The sequence below is a fragment of the Athene cunicularia genome (genome assembly GCF_003259725.1).
Source record: "Athene cunicularia isolate RWA chromosome 1 unlocalized genomic scaffold, athCun1 chr1_part2, whole genome shotgun sequence".
NCBI classification, from domain to species: domain Eukaryota; kingdom Metazoa; phylum Chordata; class Aves; order Strigiformes; family Strigidae; genus Athene; species Athene cunicularia.
In genome coordinates, this window is record NW_020799092.1 from 39,329,758 (window position 1) to 39,347,898 (window position 18,141).

General features: G+C 41.1%; 2 protein-coding genes across 2 annotated transcripts in view; both read right to left on the bottom strand.

The window, feature by feature from the left end:
• OTOGL (otogelin like) overlaps positions 1-6,427 on the bottom strand; it is a 103,512-nt gene extending 97,085 nt beyond the window's left edge. Inside the window, exons 1-4 of the mRNA XM_026864945.1 lie at positions 6,054-6,427; positions 5,079-5,118; positions 3,939-3,987; positions 733-793 (exon numbers count right to left, since the gene is read on the bottom strand). Coding sequence (XP_026720746.1) covers positions 733-793; positions 3,939-3,987; positions 5,079-5,118; positions 6,054-6,132 — 229 coding nt within the window. The 5' untranslated portion in view covers positions 6,133-6,427. The remainder of the gene's footprint in view (positions 1-732; positions 794-3,938; positions 3,988-5,078; positions 5,119-6,053) is intronic.
• A 5,672-nt stretch (positions 6,428-12,099) lies between these two features.
• Positions 12,100-15,528, bottom strand: RPS16 (ribosomal protein S16). Its single transcript, XM_026868139.1, has 6 exons — positions 15,454-15,528; positions 15,311-15,366; positions 14,449-14,550; positions 13,588-13,684; positions 12,426-12,473; positions 12,100-12,297 (listed from the first exon to the last, which is right to left on the bottom strand). Exons 2-6 carry the CDS (start codon positions 15,356-15,358, stop codon positions 12,152-12,154), a joined length of 441 nt encoding a protein of 146 aa, XP_026723940.1. The 5' UTR covers positions 15,359-15,366; positions 15,454-15,528; the 3' UTR covers positions 12,100-12,151.
• Between the last annotated feature and the right edge of the window lie 2,613 nt (positions 15,529-18,141).

Below are 18,141 nucleotides of genomic sequence, written 5' to 3' on the forward strand. Positions count from 1 at the left end.
CATCAGCCTTCACTGTGAAAACTCCTTTCCATGCTCAGTTTTGAATTTTTTCCATTTAAGAATTGCTTTCCAAATATACACAGACACTCTGAAAATACCGACAAAGCAGAAAATACTGTTTATAGAACTGCACTAACGTGGAAGACTTCTTTGTTGTTGTTAGAATTGTGAGCTGTAAAATATATTAATTTACATGGAAAACACAATAGAAAACACCTACTCAGGCATATGTATTCTCCAAGAAGGATAACAAAGTTTGGCTGCATACAATGAACCTTTTTGAAAAACCACTTTTGTAACTTGGACATACTTTATGTGCTTGTACAATGCTTAAAAGCCTCCAGGAGCAGCTGCATGCGCATTGCCTGAGCACCCCTGCCCCTACACATAAACAGTTATATGCCTCTCAGACATATTTACATCATCTGCCAATGCCAGAAAAAGTGGCAGAAAAGAAGAATTGCAATGGAAATAAACTTTATCTAAAAAATCTAAGGGTTGGCTTAGTTATCACTTCAGGTTTGGCTGTAAGGCATTATTTCAAAAGTGCAATTTTAATGGGAATTTTCCGTTATTTAACATGGATAAAATAAGAAAATGAGACGGGGCAGGGTTTTGTAGTGGACATAATGAGGAGGGCTTCCACAGTCCACAGTAACATAGGAGAGCTGGTAGGGAGGCAGCATTTTCAGGACCATCTCTCCTCCTACAGGTGAGGAGCATAGCACTGACCTCCTGGTGGACTCCGCATCAAGGCCCCATGAAGGTGCAACCAAGGAGAGGCAGCTTGAATCTGTCAGAGAAATATAAAAGGAAAATGAGGGGTTTTGTGATTTACAAATGAGTGATACGAGCCTGAGGCCTTGCTCTAACATTGGGTTGGGACTTTTGATAAGGAAGAGTAATTTGTGGTTCGGACAGTACATGGTACAGCCACATGCTACAGGAGGCATCAGCAGTCTGGGCCAGTGGAGAAGGCAGTAACTGCAGCTGCAGCAAACCAGCATGTGAGGAGGACAGCTTTTAGGGGGAGGGGGAAGCATACAGGTGTGCTGTGGGATCACCACTGCCCTCTTCTCCATGTCTTCCAGTGCCCATGAACCAGCAGGGCTCCACCTTGGAAGTTCTGCGTTAACATTCGGAAGGAAGAGTGAAGGGACAGGATGCACTCCTGCCCTTTTCACTTTGGTCAAATACCAATAGTTGGAGAGCTTGAAGATGCGATATCCCTCCATTTCACCCTTTTCCCTAACATGCTCTGTCCCTGTTAGGTATTGGAAGTTAGGTATTGTAAAATTGGGTGTCAGAAGCGTGAGGAAGGCAAAAGAGCAAAACAGTAGGAGGTCTGCGAAGCATACATTTCTCTTGACACAGAGCGTCCAGAATGAACACAGCACCAGATGGTGGTCCAGTGATTTGTGCTTTGATGTGGCACCAAGGAAGAATGCAAGGCGGGGTGCAGGCCACGCAGTCCCATTCTTTCCTTTCAAGGACAGACTTATCTCCTGCTTGATTCCCTTGAAATATGATTTTTTTTTAGCAACCTGCCAACTCTGTGCCTCATCCTCCCTTCCTTCCCAGACAATCCAGCTGCACCTATCATATCATGACAGTCTTGCTTCCTGTCCTACCTTCTTTTTCCCACAAAAAACAGCTGTACCCCTTGGCATTATGAAATTAATTATGTGTTAATGATAGAATAATGATTTGGCTACAGTCCCACCTACTCACCATACCTACTACAATAAATAGTACCCCAAGTTTGTACCTAACTTGGAGGGACAATAATCTGACACCAAATCAGAGGGACAGATCAACTGGTTTGTGCTCTTGCCCCCTCCCCAGAAGGGATCCCTTTTGGTAAGACTTCCTCGGCTATGCCGAGTGTATACCCAGGAACTGTGTGTGTGTGATTTCAATCCTTTTTTTTGTATAGTGCTATATAACCAACCTGCAGTTTGTGCATTTATCGTAGGCAATCTTAAAGAATCTGTAAATGTGCACGAAAAATAAACCATACTATTTGTGAATCTGATGGCTTCTCTTGAATGCAACCAGACTTACAGTATATGGGCTGTTTGGGCTGGGTCAGACCTATAGTCATGGTCTCAACTGGCATACCTATTAAGGGATAAGTCCAGATGCCCCTAGCCCCTCTGATCTCTGAGGACCAGCTAGAACACAAGGCTTTGTCTCTTTCCAAATTTATCTCTTACCCTAAAAGAAACAGTGCCACAATTATCCCACTGTGCCCACTCCAGCTGCGATGAATTTCATTCCTCCTTGAGATCCTTCAGAATTTCATTTCAGTTCATTCCAGACAAAAGAGAAGGCGAATCTGCCTGATCTGCTTCCTGTCTTCTTTAGGAACTGGGAAGCATCAGACTAAGGAAGCCCTTGATCTGACCCGGCACTCTGCTACTGCAACTTGTCACGTCTCATTGTTCCTTCCAGCAACTGATCCCATTCCAGGCTGAAAGCACTCTGGGGTTTTGCCCCCATTAGTCTGATTGGAAAGTTTACCAGGGTGAAGTGACGGGTTGTTAAATATTTTCCTCTTACATTTATTCATAGCCAGTTTAAATCCTTTTGTTTTATAAAGCTTGGCCCTTTTGCTTAAATAGCTCTTCTTCCCTGTGGTTTTTATTTATTCCCTCTCTGATGTTCTATGAGAAAACAGTTACCCTTCTGTGCACCCAAAAGACATACACACCAGTCTTGCTTACACAACTAAGCAAAACAAATTAGCCTTCACTTGTAAGATAATTTCTTTCTTCCCTCTTGCTGCCAGTCATTCTCCATGTCTAGAGTTTGAATTAATGGATCTCAAAGTGAACAGCACTGCGCAAAGAACAGGTTAGGTTAAGTCTTCATTAATGCCTTGTACAATGACATAAAAACTTCCCTTTTTCAACTGGAAATACTTTGGGGGATGCATTCAAGTAGCACAGTCTGTCTAAATTGGACTTCATCAAACCACCAGCTGGAAGGCGCCCACAACAAAACTATTCCTGGTCCCCATGACCCATCCCTAGCCAGAGAGGATCCTTTCCCTCCCTGCACAACAAGAGCCATTCCATTTCCCCTGATAATTACTCTGAGCCATCCTCCTCAGGAAAGCAGCTTTCAGCCTTTGCATTATTTTGGGGAGGCAGAGCATCCTTGCTGTGACAGCACTTCCCTGCTGGAGGCCTCCTGGGACACTGTCAGTCCTGAGGGCCCATTTCCCTCAGAGGCTCAATTCACCTTAGCACAGCATTTCACAGCAGCTACATTCTGACTCACTCGGGAGGCAATACATCTCAAAGGGACTCAGAGAAAATAATCTGTGATTTGGCAGCAGGCTCCCCACAAGCCCGTGAAGAGGGACTGCCTTGGGCTTCCTGCCTGCCCCCATCAAGTGGGGTGATGACTCTTGTTTGGGCTCCACAACCTGAAACATGTACCAGCTGGGGAACACAATTCCTCCGTTTACTATAAAAATTAGTGCAACATTGCTGGCATGCAACACTGAGGCAGAGCTGGGCTGTGGCAGTGGGAACCAAGGCCAGGCCAGAGCTGCCACTGTACCACATATGGGAGGGAGCCTTGCTGGTGGCACCGCCATTGTGCCTCTCACCAAACACTAACAGCTTTCCAGGGGTCTCTTTTTGCCCTCACAAAAGACAGAAGCATCGTGCTTTTATTTCCCATGGTGTGCGTCAGTCAGCTCATCAGGGTGGGTTGCCCACCAGGTGCTTTGCTGGGAGTGAATGAAGGCATGAGGCCATGGGCTGAGGCTGGGGGTGAGCAGGTAGGGAATAGCTGCTCCTCCTCACTGTACTCTTGTTACCGCGGCCCTTCTCCCCACAAAGGTTCCTTTGTAAGGACAGCAAAGGCCCAGAGCAGAAAAGGGGGGATGGTTTCCCCTCCCTCCTGCTCCTGGAGATATAACCTACCTCGGCTGTTACAAGATCTCTTTTCTGTCGAGTTGCATTAAACTCATTTCTGGAAGAAAACAAAAAGGATCTTGTATAATCAAAAGTCCCTGGAGCAATGTGAATAAGCAGCTCCCTGGAGAGAAGGATTTCTCTCGGATTACCATCACTTTATCAAAGAGGTCTTTCTTGGGTTAACATTTAAAAGGGTGATTCTTCTTTTCCCTTTTTTTTTTCTTTTTGTGGTCTCATTTTACAGAATTGGGCAGCACTCCAATCTGTGTTTGGACAGGGAGGTACCTGGAGCTTGTGGGGAAGACGTAAATAGGCAAAATAGGCTTACGTGACAGGATACGAAATTGTAAAGCAGCTTCATATTTCCTTGACACTATGTGTGGGTGGCTGCAAGTTCTCTGAAGTGTTGTTTGAATATACTGTGGTGGTACCTTTAATAGCAAGAGATGACTCTCCAGCTGTAGCTGACTTAAATGTGTGATTAAGTTTAGAAACAAGGGCCTTGAACTACAAAACATACTTAGTTTTATCAACAGTTCAAGATGGCATATCATTTGATGTGCATGTGTGTTCACTAGATGTATTAGAGGTCATTAGACATCCAAAGCTATGTCTGACTGGATGCTTCCATTGAAATTGATGGCATAGTTCCCATTTAATTCAATGGGATCAGGAACATTCCCTAGTTTGGGGTTTGTTTGGATTTCAGCTTCTACATGAAAACTTGTATTGAGAATGTTTATTTTAAGGCTGTATAGCATTTACTTTTCTGTGCTTCAAATAGCAGCTAGGATTTTATCATGCCATTAAAACTGTAGAAGGATACTCATTTAATGTATTTTTCCAGTCATGAAATAATGATCTCATGCTTGTTTCATTCCATTATTCCTCTAAGCTTTCTTGAGACCATAGAAGTATCATTTTTCATAAGGACCTCAATTTTTTCAGAGGACCCATGCCCTTTACATAAATTCTTTGAAAAGAGTTGTAAACATTCTGAAAGTGTGTTTTACATCCAACGTACATGTACATAACATTTTACATGTTGGATTTAAGGCTATATTTTACTTTCTAACTTGCACTGCATCACACTTACTCCTTCTTATTCTGTTTGTAGGACTTGAAAAATAAGGAATAAAAACTTACCTTGAAGTTCTTCTCAAAAGAGAAAGCTTGCAATAAGATCCTGTAAATTTAAAAGTCATCAGGTTAAATTATTTTTCTACAGCCTCACTCTGCACTTGGCAACCAACAGTTTGTCAAGTTTAAAACAACACTACTGAATTTTGTTAATGATCCTAAGTTTTCCAGAGCATCATTACACAATATTTTTCTGTTTCCAAGGGATGTAGAAGTACATGCTTTCCTTTGATTCTCTCAAGTACTCATCACCTGCAAGTCTCCATGGTACATGCTACCATGAAAAAGAGCAGAGTTCATAGTCCTTCAAAGGCTCAGAACTGATAAAATACAAGACATGCTCAGAGCTTTCCAGAGTCAAACTTCTAGAGTGGTTACCTATAATAATTTTCTGAATGTTATTTGTAAGACTCAATTTTAAATAATTTTAAATGCTCTAGAGTCCATGTTTTAAAAACCAAACAAATAACCCAAACCCCTTCTTTCTCATGTTGCCTTAGAAATCTTTATAATTGCTGCAAGAAAACTATCTACAAGATCTATTTGTATTACATAGAAAATAGAATAATTTCTATAACCAGAAGAGTGATTATTTACCATAGTATTCTAAAAATGCTTGACCTGCAGGTGCAATCTGTTAAAACAAAATCATACCCCATTGAAAATCATTAGATGCTTACTGGTCTGGCAATAATGGTGAGAAAGCCAAGAAACTTTCTAAATAATTGTTTTGTAACAAATTTAGACATAAAAATGTATCTTTTTTTAAGAAAAATAAGAGCTATATTTTAGTTTCTATAGCCGTGAATGGCGATATATATAGTTTTTTAACTTGTGTTAAAAAATTTTATTTATTAATTCCAGTAAGGGTCAAAAAAATTGCTTTATACTGATAGAAATAGAAGGAGCTGTAATATTAAAATATTTACAAAAATGTTTTTAAAAGTTAGTATCACTACAGAAATGGAAAAAAGTTCTTACCTTGCAATGAGGACAGCAGTGAATGAAGCAAAAATATACTCCACGGTATCATTAAACTGAGCTTTCCCACAATGTTCATTTCAGTATAACTTAGTAATAGGAAATTTATCCAAAATAATGGCTTTGATTACGATGGCATCTTAGATCTACAGTGTGTTTAAATCCTTGGATGCATTATTTAAAATAATGCAATGCAAAAAAGGAAAAGAAAAGGAGACATCAAGCTTGGTAGCTACATACAGCTTCAGAAGCTTTGCAAGTGTTGCATACAACTTTCTGACTGCATGTCTCTCATTAGTAATGCATGGTAACTCCTCAGCAGAGTCTGTATTAGTTACACTTTCACCGGGCCTGAGAGTATTACTCCTCTGCTGAATTGAATCAGCCCTTTATAACACAGCAGACAATGACATAGAAATGTTGCCATGTCATGATGGTTTGAGAGTTCCTTCAGTCGTCACACACCTTTGTGTGCTTTGAGGCTTGCACTGAGTGCTGCACTTTACTGCTTATTACAGTGAAATATTTTTGCAAGACCCTGCAATGATGCTACTGTATAAATTCTAACCAGATGGTTTTAGAGATTAACGTATTAATATTCCTTATTTGTTCTAATGGAGAGACATGAACTTCCATTAAATAATACACCTGGATTTTTAAGAATATTTTAGATATATTTTTTTCTATAGTCTGCTTTTATCGCAGAAGGCGGCTTCCCAGAGGATAATTATATTTCATTTTTAACAAAATATGTTATGATATTTTCATATTAGCAAAAAGGAGAAAGAATTCAAGAGGGTCAATGGGGTTTGTTTCTAATTTTCTTTAAAATATAAAACCATAATTTCACAAAAATTAAAAATTATATTTTAAAATAGAAAAATCTTACCTACTTTACCCTAACAGAATAATTTAAAAGCACAGTTTTAAAGGCACATATAATGCTAACTGAAACTGCTATTATGCATTTTATTGTGTGGAGCCTATTTTTGCCTAACCTTACACTCTTCCTAGAATGTGCTTCATGAGACCCTCTGAGCATGCTACAGGAAGGTGGATTTGGACCCAGATAAAATGTAGAAGTTGATGGTAAAAAGTTCTCCCATTATTTCTTCTAGACCCTTCTCTTCCATGCTGTCCAGCTGGATTAGAAGATAAGGCAAAGTAAAACACTCAACCTCCCCAACCACAGAGAAAGACAAAACCCTGTGTCCACACAGCAGCCAACATTACTCATGCAGGTTTGGGATTGCTGGCAGCCTAAGAATACTTACTGCAAACTGATACATGTTATAATACTATATTGTATTGGAGTATTTTTTAAGAATTATTTTTATTACTGTTGGATCTGAGAAGCTGATATTCACATAATTTGCATTTCAAGAAGATTTTTGCTTTGTTTTTACTTCTGACTAGCGACGGGCTGGTCAGCAGCTAGACTGCATCTCCCAGCTTAGTTTCATCTGCTCTATGTGGTCCAAAACCACTCCAGACTGCAAACAGAAGTGAGTTCCTGATCCAAATTAATACACTGATGTAGTCATACTCACAGACTGTGAACTATTATGTAGGCACCTATATTATAGAAAGTGGCAGAGGGTACTCAACATTTCACACTCTCATAAACCTACTCTTAGAGGACAATGCCTTAGGATGCTCTCAAGCTGAGATGAACCCAAGCATTAGAGCTTCCAAATTCCATTCCAGTCTTTGTGTTACCTGATTTTCAAGCTAAGTTTGGTTTAGAAACTGTTTCAAACTCTTCTAAGAAATCTGATCTGGGATTCTTCCCTTCCTCCAGACTATTCTATACCATGCTCCATAAGCAGCTTCACAAGCAAATCTTTCCATTAATATAAATGAACTATTTTCATTTAACAGAAAGTATCAAAAACAGCCTTTTTCTTTTTTTTTACAATTTTTATATAACAAAGTTGAGGGAATATTTGGTGCATGCTAGTATTTCATAGTTGTTTAACTTCTAACATACAAAAAGTAGTCCAAGCCTCATCAGCTGCAAAGGGACTTTGTAAGAGTTATAGCAGCAAGCTTCATTAGGTCTGGGTATCTCTGCTCAAGGCAGGGTAGGAAATAGCACAGTCACAAGCACATGAAGGATGTTAGCTAAAAAGGAAAAATAATTATTCAGCCAAGTACATTGAACTCTAACTCAGAGGACTATATTAAGAAAAAGATTTTAAAAAATTGAATCAAATTATATTGAGGCAGTGACATGTTATCTACACGAGTAGTAGAATACTCGCATATTAGGACTTTGGAAAATTTTGAACAGAAAATATGCATCAGAAAATAATCACTGTTGTAAGAAAACAAACACAGTACAGAACATACTGATCCACACTTCAAAAAAGCCAGAGTTAAAGTTACAGATTTTTCTTTTAAAATAAAATTTAAACATTTTTATGTTAATTTATTTGCATGCTACAGTCAAAAATTATTTGCCCCAAATTTTCCATCATAACATTTGAGAAGACTTAATTTTATATACAAGTTATACAGTTCATCAGGGTTATAAACTGTGCGTGAGAAAATAACTGCTTTCAGTGGCACGGGTCAAGTTTGCTCTGGTTTAGAACTGGATCCACTGTCATCATTAACAAAACTTGGTACTTTTTAGACCTCACACTTCAGGCTTCATTAAACTAGTATTTTCAACGAAGAATTCAAATAAGACCATATTTTGATGTGTGCGCCTCATCTTCTTAAGGATTAACATCAGTGAAACTAATGAAAGAGCTGAACGATATGAGGCTAGGGGCATTTCCTCTTCCAAGAACCACCTTCACAGCTGTTCAAGAATGCCACCAGGGACTTGAAAATCAAACTATTTCTCTGGGGGAGTGTGTCTCTGGCCAGAGCAGATGCTCAATGACAAAAGCTTGATTGCCATCCCTGCAGAATCAGAACATCAGAAAAGGAAACATTTTTATGAACGGGTTTTCTCCTTACACCTTCAAACTTCACAGTAGTTATGCTTCCACAATCAAGTTAAGCCCTCTAGTGGGTGATTAGTAAGTGATCATTTAGAACAAAAATCTGCAGCCACCCAGGCAGACACCAGCCCGATTCCATGAACATTTCTCATTTAGAAAGCAAGTCTGTTGGGATAACATCACTCCACAGGATAAATGGGACATTTTTGTAGGATCAGAGTTCAGTTCAGAAAGCATTTTTATTGTGCTAAGAACATTTTGGTTGAAGAAATGACATGTAGATAGCATCTCTGGATATATTAGTAGCAATGCGTGTTTTATTTTCAGCCTTTCCATAAAACAGCAAAACAAAAATCCCCAATTCTTACAAGCTGTTCTGTGAGTAGAAAAACTGATACATCAGGTTTCCCCATAGCTGTGAAATCTACCCCTAAGGTTACTGGCATCAGGTATTGCATCTCCCCGTCTCCCTGAGTTTCACACCACGGTAACTTTGTGTCCTCTCTTTTTCCCTGCATCCCACGGCTCTAACAGCTAGGCAAGAATCAGTTTTGGACAAGCCATGGCATAGGGTACATATGTGCCAACTGGCAGGGCAGTACACATTTCCTAAGCAATGAGTGAACCATTGCTTTTCAGTCACCACACGAGCCAAACAGCTAAAAGGCTTATTTTTCCTCAGCTGAACCTAATTAACATCTATCAAGATGCCAGTTTTCACAAAGGTCATAGGAATTCAAGTAATCAACTTTGAAATTAGCCTTGCATAGCATCTTTTTCCTTAGAAAGCCAGGCTAGGAGGCAGAGCATTGCAGTTTTCAGCAGCCCAAGAGCTAGAATAATTTGTGAGCAGCTCTGCTACAAGGTAGAAACTCTGAAAAACTCACTGAATGGGAAACTGGTCACATCTGAGGGTGCAGAAAGATGGGACTGAAGAAAGCAAACCAAGCATCTTGCCAAAGAGACAGCAAGAGTCTGGAACAGAATATCTCATTCACTTAGCATAAGACAAAAAATCCTGGCATGTAAATTAGTGATAGAATATAAAACAGTCCCCTCTGCTTCAATGGGAGCATGAGAGGTTTGAATAAAAACGTTCTACTTCTATTCAGGTCATGTAATGCAGTATTTTGTGGCAGACTCTGACAGCTAAAATGGGAGATGGATGGAGAATTCCTTTTCAGAAAGAATTTGTTCAAGTTACACATTTAACTCTTAAATAATTACACTTCAGTTAAAATGCCTTAAATGCTTTTCTACAGAAAAAGCAGAGACATCATTACAAATAGTAACATTTATAAAAAGCCACAAGCATCTATTTCCCTAAACTAGAGCAAAAGGCAAAATTTTACTGTTCTTTGCAAATTTCCAACCCAATTCACAAAGGAAGCCAATTTAACTTTGTTTTGACCGAATACACTGAAATAACCTACCATTAAATAAGTGAATGAAATACATTAGTAGAAAGCCCATCAAAATTCTCAAGTATCAAAGTGCTCCTATAGCAATTTCCATATTGGCATACAATTGTATGATAAGACACAAAAATACCAGGCTTAGAGAGCAGTACAGCAGTAGCTAGGCTCTCAGTTGCTTAGTCTCCAATGCTTCTTCCAGTTCCTCTCCAATTTTTTTCAAATATAGGAAACACGAGCCCAGGGCTGTGCCCATGCCTGTTGGGCCAGCTCATATCCAAGGCCTCACTCAATTACTTGCAACTCTTCCAAGACAGAATTAGCCTTTCCAACAGCTTTTTGTTGGCACATCCCATGTCTTACTCAGAACTTTACTTTTTTTTTGTCCTGGGAGATCACTTCCAGAATTAAAATCTTCAGTTTCAATAGATGAGAAACTGGAATTTCTCCAGTGTTTCTTTTCACATTTGATACATGCCCTAGCTACTTCTTTGAAAATTACTGCCGTACTTTCAACTCCAGGTTTTTCCCACTTGCTTCCCTAAGGCCTTCAAATTGCCTCACTGAGCTCATGACATAAGCAACTGTCTGCCTTCCAAGACGATTTTTTTTTTTTACTAAAACACTTAATGTCTACATCTCTCTGTGCTTGTACTGCATGAACATGTATCTGAAAGATAAATCATTTAGACTCAATCCTTTTGTTTTACATTTACAAAATACAATTTTGAAAAAGAATATATGGGGTTTGTTACTTTAAGTTTCCTCCATTTAGATGTATTAATCCAGAAATCTCTGCCTCTGTATTATCTGGTATGGCAAGAGTTCAATGAACCTTCCCCCCACCACCCCAGTAATTACTTTGGTTTTGGCAATGTAGACGTTATACAAATGTAAGAATTGCTGCCTGAATACCCACTTTGGCACTGTGTTGAAGGAGTTACCCTCAAGAGGGTAGATTCCTTCCCACTAGCCACTAGGCAAGCACAAACAAAAGCAGTTCACGCAGACAGACAACACTCATATACTATTCCATTGTGGTGTTTGGAACTTCACAGTGTAGCATTTCAGATGAATATACAAGAAAATCAGAAGTTCTCTGTGAGAATACAAACTACCAACTTACATGTGGAAAGATGCTTAACATGCTGCATGACACGAGGGCAGCATACTAAAGCATGTCACCAAACACATGATATAGAAGTTACCATCTCAAGAGCCACACTCGTGTGCATTACGGACCAAGTCTGTAACTAAGCTGAGACAGACATTTTCACAGGGGAAGAAGATGGGCTACTCATGTAGGTTCATAACACTGTGAAGAGTGACCATCCAGGTACTGGAAAAGGTCCATTATTGTGTATATTTACCAGAAAGTCAAAGATTGAACTCTGCTTTAATCAACAGCTACTGTTGCATGTACCCACAAAAAAAACACAGGAGGGCTGTAAGCCTTCTTCATTGCTCTGATAAACACACATTTATCGATGGGAGAAAGCTCCTCTTTATTCCCAAGACCCTATCTAGGCTTAGTTACTACAAAGGGATAAAAGAGAACTGCCCATAGCCCTCTGACTGTACTTTTAATACCCATCAATTGGGTGTATCAATCTTAAGTTAACATGCAGTGAAAAACCTATTTACCCACACAGATAAACAGAATTCAGAAACATGAAACTTATCAAATTCTCTTAATGTTTATTGACTGTCACATGACTGTACAACAATTTTAACGGTAAGACTTCTGGTAGCGTGCACGAGCACCAGGTCCTCCAAATTTCTTGGATTCACAACGGCGTGGATCTGCAACCAGCAGAGTCCTATCATACTGGATTAGAATATCCTTGATCTCTTTCTTGGAAGCTTCATCAACGTCTGTTTAAAAAAACCCAAAACCTTCAGTTTAAGAAGTTTCACATGGAACAAATCTATACTAACGTTTTTTGCACCAAAACTACCATACATTTCCACTTAAGGCTAATACAATAATCAAAACAACTTACATTTTTGATAGTAAGCCACCAATGCTTTGGAAATAGCTTGTCGGATAGCTGTTAAAAAAAAGGTAACAGATCAGTAAGGACTGCAAATGTATTTAAAACTTAAAACACAAATTGCCAGTTATATGAGAAACTTGCTGTCTTGTTTTCTCCCAAATTGTCCTTTCCCTCCTTGATCTCCCCTCCCACATACTCCATGTGACTTTTACTTTGGCAAATCTGAAGAACGCTGTGCCAAGAGGCCACCCACAGTTCATGTGTCAATTTGACAATGGCCAGATAGCCATGAACTGTACACAGGCAGTCTTGACCACCTTCTCTCCTGAGTACTAACATAGGTTCATCTTCTACCTACAAGCAGTCAACTTTCAAAATCCTTAGAAACACAGTTCTTTGAAATATCTATAATTCCCAATAAGGACAAAATTGATCAGTGCATTCAAAGGCTAAGGAGACAAAACAAACGATGGGACAGTATGAGCAGATCTAGCATACCTCAACAGAACAAGCCTGTAGCATAGTAACACAGTAATCAGAACTCAAACCAGGAGTATGGGAGTAACTGCAAAGCTGATGTTAGGCGGTTATCTGGATCAGGATTTTGATAAAAATCTGAATTTTTTGAAAAATGGAATCAACTCTGAAACTAAAACACGTCTCTGCTCTTTGTGGAGCTCCACATCACTAACCTATACCCAAACTGCAACAGCAGAACAAGTCTATCATATATAAAGAGCAACTCTATGTGCAAGTATGTTCCCAATCTTCTCTACAAGGGGAAAAACCACCTAGCTTTGCAGGTCAGCTGAAAGATGCTTCTGAATAATGTAGAAATTTACAACTGAAGGTATAATTTCTAATGATAAATCCCCTTTTCCTCTCCCAAAAATCTTTGTGCTCAGCTGCACCTGAACTGTCCTGTCACAAGGGAAGATGCAAAGATCGTTTCCTCAATGCTTCATGAATTTACTTAATTCAACTTACTCCAGCTGTTACAGCTTTGTGCATAAAATATAACCAATAAGCCTTAGTACAAACTGTATTTGCACAGTGAAAAAAGCAAAAGAACACCAAGATGTATAAGTTACTATTCTAAATTCAAGCCTCTTAAATATGTGGCTTTACCTGTTCCAGCCCACACCAGAAATACCACCAAAAATCATACCATAGATCTGTGCTACATGGCCACCACCCTTTACACGGACTCTGATGTCAACACCAGCAAACCGTTCCTTCCCCAGGAGGAGGACAGGTTCAAGCAGCTGGGAAACAAAACACAGTAAGAAAATTAATTTGTGATCAGAAACAAGAAGGATTAGATCTTGTAGCAGATTTATCAGATGTGAAGTTACTGAATGTTCTGAAAAATGGAACCTTGATTACACAAGCACACATCCAAGTTAAGTACACCTCCTACTCTGACATTTACTAGTACTTCTGTCAGATAATCCTTCAGAAATCTCGAATTTATTATTTTTCAAAAATCTTAACAGCAAGGCATATGCACATGGCAATTAAGAGTAAGGGAACAGTTTAAGTAGAATGCCATAACTACATCAGCATTAGAAAAATAAATCAATGTTATTAAAGTTGAAGACCTGAAGTATTTGTGGGTTTTCTCCACTATTTATTACACTTTATATTCACCTACTGTTTTAGATGCTCTCAGCAGTGTTTAAAAAAATTTACCAAGTCCTAAAGAATCTTTAAACAGGAGCGTTTTAAGTCACTCATTTCAATTAAAAATTGAAGTGCCAAAACCACTTCACATATTTACATTAATAGGCATGAATCCAGTTAAGCAAAAAACTCACCCTTCCCAACAAGACAATCACAGAAAGTCAGTTTCCTGAATTTTCATAACAGTGTCTACATTTCAGGTAATCAGCTAACACACAACCAAGAATTTAGTGCCGTCAATAAGGCAAGCAACTTTTCTTCATCCCCAAGCAATTATGTGCATAATGATATTTTAACATCCAAATCAAGGGCGGGAGGAGATGGGGGAGGCTGGGGGGACGCTTACTTTATACTGCAGAGTTCTGGGCTCAATCATTTCCAGAGGTCTTCCATTCACTTTAATGAGACCATTTCCTCTCTTGCAGTGGGCAACCGCGGTTGCCGTTTTCTAAAAATCCAAATGTGTATTAGTGCAGCATTTAATTTTTGTAGTAGCAGTGTGAAGCGGATTTCTGCTTAACAATCTAAAAATCTTAGTTTTATGTCTAAGATTAACATCCCACACTAAAAAGTGGCACTCCTTACACTCCCAGGTATTGACTTACAGTATTAAGACACTGTCTTAATAAAATTACATTTATAATTAAATGCTAGATAGTTTTAAGATTTAGTTATGAAGGAAAGAAACCCTCTCCATTCTCCAACACGGCATTTCTGTGGCTTATTTCCTCACAAGTGCCAGTTACCTAGCATTATTTAAGCCACTGGATCTCAACAGTGCGAACTTTTATCTTCCCCCCACCAATTCGTAACAAGGCTCTCGGACACCGGCAACGATGAGCCAGGCCCCTGTGGCCTGGGAACGACAGCGGCGGCCGCTCTGGAGTACACCCGAGAGAGATGGCAGGGTTCCGACCCACAGAAACCAGGCCCCCTCCCTCAGAGAACAAATCTTTCCCTCCCGCTCCGCACGGCGCCAGGGACATGGCGCGCTCCAGCACCTACGGTGCGGGACACGTGGGCTGCCCGGCAGGCCTCGCCACCGCTGGCACTCCCGCGCAGCGGCCCGGCCACACGGCCCTGGCGAGAAGGCGGTGCCGCAGCTCCCGAGCTGGGGCCGAGAGAACCCGAATGCGTAAGGCCCCAGCGCGCGGTTCAGCCCGAGAGTGAAGAAGAGACGGAGCGGGCCGCGGCACCCCCAGCCTCACCTTCCGCCCGAAGACCTGGACGCTCTGCAGGGGACCCTTAGCCGGCATGACTCCTCCTGCAAGAGAGAGGGAAGCGGCATTAGCACCGCCAGGGGAGAGAGCGCAAGCAGGGCGGTGGAGGCCGGAGCCTCCCGGACACTCACCTTCCCCTCAGTGGCAGCACCAGGAAAAGGCCAGACGGGGCTTCCCAGCCTCTTCTCAGGGGCAGCCGGGCCGTAAAGCGCAACGCCGGTTTCCGGCAGTGCGACAGGGTGTCTGTGCGTTCCTCCCTCTGCCGGGCTGCGCTTTGCGGCAGTCGGAGGTGGCGGGCTGAGGGAGCGTTGGGCGCGCGCTTTCCTTTAACCGCCATCCTGCGGCGCCCCGGGGAGAGTCGGGCTAGGCCAGGCTGGAGGGGCCGCGTGTCTGTCTCTCCAGTTCCTTCTGGAGGGGCCGCATTCCTGTCTCTCCAGTTCCTTCTGAAGGGACTGTGTCTGCTCTCCCCCCACTGGCAGAGAGGCGCGGCCTCTGGGCCCTGCGGCCGGCGGGAGAGGCGTGATAGGCGCTGGGGAGGGTTAAACGGGGTGGAGCCGGCTTTTGGTAAGGCTGCCGCTTTTGTGAGATTCTCCGCCTTGGCCTCAGCACGGTGGTGTAGGGCCTTTTTCCCGCGTTTTATTTTTTTAGAACTTGCTTTCGTCGCACACGGAATGACTTCACTTTCTCCTTTTGAAGCAGATGGAGGGAGTCCCGTTAGACTCGGTGCGCGGGAGGCAGGCTCTCGCACCGGCAGCCTGCGTGCTGGCTGAAGACTGCTTGCTTTCCCATCTGCCCGTTAGGGATGTCCCGCCCCTCCCCGGGAGGGAGCGCTGCGCCCTGGGAGCCGCACAGCCCCTGCTCCAACGGGTGAGGGTGGATGGGGGCGAGCGGCGGCGGGCATCGCTTCCTGCCCGAGCTCCGACAAGGGTTACAGCAGCCTGAAAGATTTCTTGAGAGGATGCACAGCTTGCGAGGGGCTTTTTCTTCAGTTACTTATCAAACATCCGTGTTGACACCATAGCGTACCTTATGTTAGGTGTCCCAGTGACAAGCGGAACCCGGCTGGGCTTCTGGTAATAAGGAACATAACGATGCCTTTCCCGAAGGTCACCCTTTGAACCTCCCCGAGATACAGCAGTACAAGCTACATGGATTTTTTGGTTTTAAAGTTAAGTAAACTGCTGGAGAATATGAAGCATTAAACTGTATATTCTATTCTAGCATTGCGCACTGAGGCAGATTCAGGCAATTCTTTATACCCACTTAAATAGTCAACCATTATGTTTAAGATCAAGGCAAGGAGTTCTCGTTAGATTCAGGGCATCCATGGAGCACTGTCAATTTGAGCTTTTGTCAGTTTTCCTTGTATAATACCTGTAATAAAACATGGAATTTAAGTTACTGTCAGAGTGAAAATATTTTACTTATAAAGCTCAGTATTTAGTATGCAAAATTTTCCAGGACAAAAGCAGAATCTACCGATGAAGAAAGTTCATGCTTCTTGGATATTTTAAACGATAGAGATTTAAATTACTGTGATTAATTAAAAAGTTAACTGCTCAAATGAAACAATCATTTCCTTTGTCTTTGGACAGGATTTTAAATACTCAACATTAGTCATCAGTCATGTGAGGATTTAAACAAGCACTTAGCTTTATGCAATTTGAGTGATTAGTTTTATTCAAGTGAATAGTACTGTGCAGAACATGTAAGATTTAGCACATCTCAAACCCCCAATTGTACAAAGCTTTAGCATGTGACCCGAAAAGTGATTTTTAATTTTTTTTGTAAGGTTGTTTCCTAAGGAACATGTGTCTATCATCCACTCTTTCTCCATTATTGGGGTAAGGAGAATGGTTGCCAGCCTGTTGGCCAATTTCAGATAGCTTTCACAGAAGAACAGTAATTTCAAAACCAATTTAGCTTGTGTGTTTTTGGTGAAAATAGGTGGCTCTGTATAAGAGAGATCTTTTACTTACATAATGAAAGCAGCTGCAGGAGCTGAAATATTAGACATTACAAAACCTTTTTGTAGGTGAAAAAGAGAAAACATAATACCTCCTTAACCCAGTTAGACAAAAAGGTTCTATTAAGACTTAGGATCAACCCAAAGGTGAGCCATTAGTAACTGAGTTTTGCTGGGTGCTCAGGGCACTTTTAAAGGAAAAGAAAGCAAATTAAATCTGTTCCTTTTGTGGGCTTTATCTGAGGACTGCTAATGAAGACCTGTGTTTTAATAGCAGGTACACCATTAAATAGGGTTTTTTCAAATGTCTGCTTGTATAAAGCTCTTATTTTGGGAATGTGCTTTCTTAGGTCCTTCAAAATTAATCCTCATTTGGATGTTCATCTGCATGCTCTTCCTGGAACTGAAAACACTCATTCTAGAAGAGCCTGTGTATAAAACCAGTGATATGCCTACACATGTATTTTCCTGTTAGCAAAATAAGATAACCAACATATATTGATAGTGTTGCCCAGAATATAAAGTTAGAGGCTTTATGCTGCTACTTGCAGAATCACAGAATCATTCAGGTTGGAAAAGACCCTTGGGATCATCGAGTCCAACCATCAGCCCTACTCTACAAAGTTCTCCCCTACACCATATCCCCCAACATCTCGTCTAAATGACCCTTAAACACGTACAGGGATGGTGACCCCACCACCTCCCTGGGCAGCCTATTCCACTGCCTGATCACTCTGTCTGTGAAAAATATTTTCCTACTGTCCAGTCTGAACCTCCCCTGTTGCAGTTTGAAGACGTTCCCTCTTGTTCTATCGCTAATTACCTGTGAGAAGAGACCAGCACCAACCTCTCT

Coding starts and splice junctions, on each gene's coding strand:
- RPS16 (XM_026868139.1), bottom strand. CDS start 15,358: ATGCCGGCTAAGGGTCCCCTGCAGAGCGTCCAGGTCTTCGGGCGGAAG. Junction 14,551..15,310: donor TCCAGGTCTTCGGGCGGAAG/GTGAGGCTGGGG, acceptor TTGGATTTTTAG/AAAACGGCAACCGCGGTTGC. Junction 13,685..14,448: donor CCAGAACTCTGCAGTATAAA/GTAAGCGTCCCC, acceptor TTTGTTTCCCAG/CTGCTTGAACCTGTCCTCCT.